The following is a 7,389-nucleotide window of genomic DNA, read 5'->3' as shown; positions in this document are numbered from 1 at the left end:
TTTAAAGCGGACGTATCCTCCTCTTTCCTGTCCTAGAGGAGCTGCTGGCTGTGCTGGCAGCCGGGCGGTCGAGCGGTGGGTGAATAACAGCGGGGACTCATTCTGCCTCGGCTCGGCCTCCACGGACGGCCAAATTAGAAACGACACGCAATAAAAGAGGAGAGGAAACGAGTTTCCCTGGAGAACAATCTGGGAAATTACTTTCTATTCACACAGACGGGGAGAATATTGACAGAGTCACACACACTCTCAGCCAATCAGCTTTTTGTTGCTTTATCAGAGCAGCAACAGAACATCTGCTGCTTTCCTGTCAGCCAGCTTAAAGACCGACAAATTAAAGATCACATCTGAAGTAATATTATGGTAAAAGACCTTAAAAGAAGCACTTGCATTATATTTGTGTTTTTTTTCAAAATGATCAGAAACAGAAGTCCCCTCTGAGATAGTGGAGAGATGTAGTACCCTGTTGGCATATGGATGTGTATAAGTGTGTGTTTTCTTTGTGTGTGTGAACTACATGTTTCATTGTTCAGATCCAAATAACTACGAATTCTAGTCCAGATTAAAGTTTACAAACAATAAAATCAAAATTTTATTAATATATGAGATGTTTGTAATGAAATAAATATATTAAATGATCCAAAATACTGTAAATGTACTTTTTTCCCCCTTTTGATGTAATAAAGCCAGAATGATTCTGGTTCTGTGTGTTTTCAGTCTCCATCAGTTGAACTCTGCTGTCAGTCGTCTGTTCAGTGAGGACGAGTCGTTCTATATTTGAGGTCGACGTCTCAGTTTGGGTTCATGTGATGTTGTTGACTGAAGAACTGAATCTCTCTCTGCTGTTTCTCTCTTCATAAAATAACCACACAATGAATAAAGACAGTAGAAGAAATGAAAATGGAAACAAAGTTACTAATAATACAACAAAAAGTAAAGATTGATGTTGAGGACTGAAACCTGATTTACTTCCTCGTGTTCATACTTCAGTGTGAAACACTCCTCTGAGTCACATGAACCAACAGCATTCAGCAGAGACAAAGCTCCGCCCACATCTGACTCGAGACAAACCAGGAAACAGTTTGTGTGTGTGTGTGTGTGTGTGTCTTTAGTACAGAACCACAGACAGACGATCAGATCCACCTTCAGACTGAACTAACAACGTCCTCTGAGTGAGTTCATCTACAGGAGAGAGGAGGAGGAAACTACAACACTGCAGACGCTCCACACACTGAAGGTGAGTCCGACCAGAACCAGAACTGAAAGTAAACTTCAGTGAAGTGAAGGAGGAAGTGGAGCTGTGACTGACTGTACTGTCTGCTGTCTTCACAGCGTCACTCAGAGACAAAATGGCTTCCAGGTTAGAGGAGGATCTCTGCTGTCCGGTGTGTCATGATGTCTTCAGAGAGCCTGTCGTTCTGTCATGTAGCCACAGCTTCTGTAAAGACTGTCTGCAGAGCTGGTGGACAGAGAGACGAACACGGGAGTGTCCAGTCTGTAAGAGAAGATCTTCAAAGGATCGACCACCTGTAAGTCTGACGTTAAAGAACCTGTGTGAGACCTTCTTACAGGACAGAGATCAGAGAGCTTCAGAGGATCTCTGCAGTCGGCACTCTGAGAAACTCAAACTCTTCTGTCTGGACCATCAGCAGCCGGTGTGTCTCGTCTGCAGAGACTCAGAACAACACACCAACCACAGATTCAGACCCATCGATGAAGCTGCACGACAACACAAGAAGGAACTTCAGGAAACTCTGGAGCCTTTAAAGGAGAAGTTAAAGGTTTTTGAAGAAGTTAAAGTGAAGTTTGATCAGACAGCAGAACACATGAAGGTCCAGGCCCGACACACAGAGAGGCAGATTAAGGATCAGTTTAAGAAGCTGCACCAGTTTCTAGCAGAGGAAGAGGAGGCCAGGATGGCTGCACTGAGGGAGGAAGAGGAGCAGAAGAGTCAGATGATGAAGGAGAAGATGGAGGCTCTGAGCAGAGAGATAGCAGCTCTTTCACACACAGTCAGAGCCACAGAGGAGCAGCTGAGAGCTGAAGACGTCTCATTCCTGCACAACTACAAGGCTGCAGTGGAAAGAGTCCAGCAGCGCCCCCTGCTGGAGGATCCACAGCTGCCCTCAGGAGCTCTGATAGACCAGGCCAAACACCTGGGCAACCTGAGCTTCAACATCTGGAACAAGATGAAGGACATGGTCTCCTACACTCCTGTGGTTCTGGACCCAAACACTGCTCATCCAGAACTCATCCTGTCTGAAGATCTGAGCAGTGTGAGAGGAGGACAGAGACAGAAGCTTCCTGATAATCCAGAGAGGTTTGATTATTACTGCTCTGTCCTGGGATCTGAGGGCTTTAACTCAGGGACTCACAGCTGGGACGTCGAGGTTGGAGACAGTACACACTGGATACTGGGTGTGTTAGCAGAGTCTGTCCAGAGGAAGAGACTCATACTGTCTGGATTATGGAGAATAAAGTTTTCCTCTGGTAAATACTTTGTGTTTTCACCATCAGCTCCATCCACTGTTCTCGTCGTGCAGAAGAAGCTCCAGAGGATCAGAGTGAATCTGGACTGGAACAGAGGAAAGCTGTCGTTCTCTGATCCTGATACTAACACACACCTGCACACCTTCACACACACTTTCACTGAGAGGATGTTTCCATTCATTCGTACTGGGGATGAAGTGAAGATATCACCTCTGAAGGTGTGTGTGACAGTGGAACAGAGCAGGTAAAGAAGTATTTCATCTGTGGAAAGACTTAAATAAAACTTTGTCTCTCTGCAGTAGAAAGACAAATATTTTTTAACTTGATGCAACATGAGCAGAGAAAACAGAGTAAAAGGACTGTGGTGTTCACTTCTACTCAAAAGGTAGAAAGACTACAACACCCAGAGTGCACAGCGCTGCACCTGATTGGACGGGGCTCGGTTTTGGATCAGAGGAACTTCTGAAAAAAGTTCTGACATTCTGACACAGAGATAAACAGAACAATTAATTTGGACCTGACAAACATTTAAAAATCATTTATTCACAATCATAATAATGTTTTTAAGGAAAAGAGACTTTTATTCTGCAGCGTTCTACGAGCTCTGTAGATGTTTTATTTTAAAACTATTTGTCAACATAAAAATGTTGTCAACATGTAAAAATCACAGAATTCAGCCTGTTAATCTTCAGCTGCTCCTCCTGCTGTCTCATTATGCACAAAACACACACGACACCAGGTTCTGCCAGTATTCCAGATCAGTGAGCACCAGCAGATGCAACGCAAAGCTTGCCAGCTAACTTCACGATCTGAGGAAGACTAAGCAAGTTAGCACCGAGCTGCTATCCTGCAAAGTAAAGGACTGAACTGTTTCCTCCTTTTTACACACACACACACACACACCTGTATATAGTACATGTTAGACTGTGTTTTCATCTGTGTGTTGAATAAAATAATTTTGCACCTTCTTGCTGTCTATTTAATGAGTTCCAAATCCTTCAACCATCACTAGCTGTTATGGTAAATTCAGCTGTAGTTATTAAGCTAATTATTAATCAGTGTTATAAACAGTTTAGTGCCTTTTTATGAGACTGATTTAGTGAAACTGAATCTTTTCCCTTCTTCAAGGGTGGTGCTGGGGTGATCTAATGTAAATTGGATCATATACAGACAATGGTGTATTATTGATTTCATATCTGTGCAATATTAATTTCAGCATAATTTGGACAGTGCTAAAATTTGAGAATCACATCTTGAACCTTTTAGTTGTTACATTTAACCCCACTAGTCAACTACAGGAGTAGACATTGATTTGTATCTACAAACATTTGCAGTGTGATGAGAACCGATTTATCAAATTTATAACCCATTTGATGAACCAAAATCTTTTGGTTATTAACTGCCACTTTGAGCCATTTGCTGTTGTCGCTACCAATTCAAGCTGAAAGTGCTCTGTAGAAATTGTGAGAATTTTCAGCTCAGCACTGAATTTCCTGTATTCATATATTGTAGTCGAGCTGTCATGATGTGTTAACAATCTAAGTGATTTGGGAAACTGTTGTTCCAGATGTCAGACACCTGAACCTGCCTGTCAAACACAGCAGCACCTCAGACTCAACAGGCAGCTGGACGGAGAAGAGACACAAAAGGATTCACATCACATCCGGATGTATAAGAAAATACATTTATTTCCAAAGAGCAGATGGAACACACATCACGAACTGATCAGACAGGTTTCATCCCTGAAATCACAACCCGCATCCAACAATTAATACAGAAAATGACATTTGAACGATTCAGCTTTAATCTCATAGTTGTGTAACTTGATGTAACTCGATGTAAATCTGGAGCTGCACAGATCTGTGATATATCTGGTGTCTGATCGATTATTTTATACCTAACACTCATGAGTAAAGTTAACGCTGCGCTCGTCTCTGAAATGTGTCTTTGCATTATCCTCACACAGCCGGCATAGTCTGAGAAATCCGGACTAAATTTGTTTTTTGGCTACAAGATCCACACAGAGCATCGTTTCCTCAAAAATCCCACAGCAGAAATGTTATTCTCAAAGTTTCATCTCAGAATAAATCTCTACTGTCAGTCGCTTCCAGATGAGCTCTCGATGCAGCTGCATGACTCTGAAGCAGTTACAGGACAGAGTGTGTTCTTCAGTCTGTGTTTTTCATGCTGAAGAACAAACAGCAGCTCGTCTTCTTCTGAACGACTCGGACCTGCTGACAGCAGCTTCCACAAACACTGACGACGACCCGTCAACTCTGATTACACCTGAGTCAGGTCCATTCACTGTGCGAACGTGAAACGAGGATGTGCACCTTTGACTTCAGATTATTTTGAGACATATGCTGCTTTATTCCTTAAAGGGAAAATCCACCCAAATTATATGCACAGACAGACTGATGGCTTCAGCACCTAAAACACTCCAGTTCTCTACACTTTTGTTCCTAACAACTGTGTCTGATCTCATTATCAATGTAAAAATTGTTTCTGTGGCCTGAAAATGTATTTCACTAACACGGTGCTTCTTCTAAAATCACAGATCTGTCTGTGTTCGTGCTGATCTCAGCTAACTGTCTCCCGGCTGAACTGAGAGTTTAGAGCGCGATCGATCAGCTCGTGTAGCTGAGAGCTTCAACGAAAGAGTGTTGATCACAAACTGACGTCTCCTCTGACCTGCCGGCTGCACATGTGGGAGCGATTCTGAGGGATCTTAGTTACAACGAAGAGGAACCGAGTTGTGTCCATCAAAAGGACGAAAAACAGAGAATATGGACATTTGTTTTTAAAGGTTTGTAGATGTTCTGAGGGCCACAGACACAGAGACTGAGGGACGACATTACTGGTTCAGGTCTGTACAGGAGCTGAAGACAGGAAGAAGTCAGCTGTCAGTCCTCCTCCTCCTCCTCCTCCTCCTCCTCCTCCTCCTCCTCCTCTTCTTCTCCCTCCTCCTCCTCCTCCTCCTCTTCTTCTTCTCCCTCCTCCTCCTCCTCCTCCTCCTCTTCTTCTCCCTCCTCCTCCTCCTCCTCCTCCTCTTCTTCTCCCTCCTCCTCCTCCTCCTCCTCTTCTTCTTCTCCCTCCTCCTCCTCCTCCTCCTGCTCCTCCTCTTCTTCTCCCTCCTCCTCCTCCTCGTCCTCCTCCTCCTCCTCCTCTTCTTCTCCCTCCTCCTCCTCCTCCTCTTCTCCCTCCTCCTCTTCTTCTCCTTCCTCCTCCTCCTCTTCTTCCTCCTCCTCCTCCTCCTCAGCTGAAGAAATCTTTGGAAATGGCCTCCACAAAGTTGGGAGCCGACATGAGGATGCCGATGGTGCACAGGATGGTGAAGAGCGAGAACGCCACCAGACACAAGCGGTCGATCACCGCTGCAGCGAACTTCCACTCGCTGCAGACCGTCTCCTCCTCGTCCTGGCCGCGGAAACGCTTGGCGATGTACCTCACCTCCTCCAGGATCTGGTTCAGCTCCGCCTCCAGGATCGAGCCTCCTACCGCGGCTCCGCCTCCTCTTCCTCCGGCTCCGCCCCCCGCCCTCAGCACGTCCTCCTCCCCTCCCACCAGCCGTGAACAGAGGAGCTCGGGTTCGGCCGGCGAGGCGTAGTGCAGCCCCTCCATGCCCCTGAAGCCCACGTACAGGAGGTTACCGTTGGTGACCTGCGGGTGATGTCGCAGAGAGCCCTGACTGACGCTCAGCTCCAGGCTGGACAGGCTGCCGCGCCGACGCTTAGCGGCGTTGTGGCACGCCAGGCGTACTTTCGCCTCGCCGGGACGACGCATCCGCAGGAACCAGGCGCACCAGTTCAACAAGATCACACGAGTCTGAAGAAGAAGAAGAAACACAACATTTCCAGAAAAACAAGCTGATTAAAATTCATTTATGCAGAAACGTGTCAATGTAGAGAAATATGTATCTCCAGATGTTCATGGGTGTGTGTGTGTGTGTGTGTGTGTGTGTGTGTGTGTGTGCAGATGAAAACAGAGCATGAATAAAGTGGATCTGTGGCTCAGCTCTCAGAGGAAATCTTCTCCTACAGTCCAATATTTCACGTCACACTCTTGTCTTGTCAGAGCAGCGACTCCGTCCTGCTGCAGGTTCGAGTCGGTCGGCGTGCAGACGTAAGAAGTGAGACGAGTCAGAGTCTGATGAGTCTCTCTGCTCTCAGCTCCTCTGACAGCCGCTGGGAAGCTGAACGACACAGATTCGTCCTTTCAGCCTCACAGCTTCACCTTCACGGCTCAACACTCATCCTCCTCCTCCTCAGCAGGAACATTCACATCCATGACACACACACACACACACACACACACACACACACACACACACACACACACACACACACACACACACACACACACACATACACACACACACACACAGCTAAGAGCTCTGACCTTTGAAATAAATTCCACCTTAATGGAATTTCTCTAGTTTAGCTTCCCACAGGGGAGTGTGTGTGTGTGTGTGTGTGTGTGTGTGTGTGTGTGTGTGTGTGTGTGTGTGTGTGTGTGTGTGTGTGTGTGTGTGTGTGTGTGTGTACATCAACATCCAGTCAGCTCTCAAAGTGAAGCTCATTGAGAGTGAGAGAGTGGAAACCAAACGGGACTCCTCAGAGACAGAGGAAACCCGTGGCAACACTCAAAGTACAGCGGAGAAGAGGAGGAAGAGGAGGAAGAGAAGAGGAAGAAGAGAAGAAGAAGAGGAGGAAGAGAAGAGGAGGAAGAGGAAGAGGAAGGACTGACCCATCTTGGCATGTGTCCTCCATCAGGGTCGTGGTGATGATACTGCAGAACCAGAACTGTGGCGATGACCGACAGACCCACAATCACCATGGTGGTGGCAAAGTACTGAGCTGAAACACGAAGGTCGGGTTAACGTCTTGTGTCTTTAAATCC

General features: G+C 46.1%; 2 protein-coding genes across 4 annotated transcripts in view; one reads left to right on the top strand and one right to left on the bottom strand.

Moving 5' to 3' along the window:
• The first annotated feature begins 1,046 nt into the window (after positions 1-1,046).
• Positions 1,047-3,448, top strand: LOC119025126 (E3 ubiquitin-protein ligase TRIM39-like). Its single transcript, XM_037108499.1, has 2 exons — positions 1,047-1,237; positions 1,333-3,448. The coding sequence occupies exon 2, from the start codon at positions 1,350-1,352 to the stop codon at positions 2,736-2,738; it is 1,389 nt and encodes a 462-aa protein (XP_036964394.1). The 5' UTR covers positions 1,047-1,237; positions 1,333-1,349; the 3' UTR covers positions 2,739-3,448.
• Positions 3,449-5,695: 2,247 nt separating this feature from the next.
• LOC119025121 (neuronal acetylcholine receptor subunit alpha-7) overlaps positions 5,696-7,389 on the bottom strand; it is a 32,391-nt gene continuing 30,697 nt past the window's right edge. For all 3 annotated transcript variants that reach the window (XM_037108493.1, XM_037108491.1, XM_037108492.1), the window contains 2 exons: positions 7,237-7,346; positions 5,696-6,315 (listed from right to left, as the gene is read on the bottom strand). In XM_037108493.1, coding sequence (XP_036964388.1) covers positions 5,746-6,315; positions 7,237-7,346 — 680 coding nt within the window. In that variant the 3' untranslated portion in view covers positions 5,696-5,745. The remainder of the gene's footprint in view (positions 6,316-7,236; positions 7,347-7,389) is intronic.

Source organism: Acanthopagrus latus, chromosome 8 (genome assembly GCF_904848185.1).
Source record: "Acanthopagrus latus isolate v.2019 chromosome 8, fAcaLat1.1, whole genome shotgun sequence".
In the NCBI taxonomy this organism is placed as follows: Eukaryota; Metazoa; Chordata; class Actinopteri; order Spariformes; family Sparidae; genus Acanthopagrus; species Acanthopagrus latus.
Note: the sequence above shows the minus strand (reverse complement) of the source record. Positions and strands in the feature narration are given on the sequence as shown.

What these genes read in the sequence shown, in the direction of transcription:
- LOC119025126 (XM_037108499.1), top strand. Translation starts at nt 1,350, where the DNA reads ATGGCTTCCAGGTTAGAGGAGGATCTCTGCTGTCCGGTGTGTCATGAT.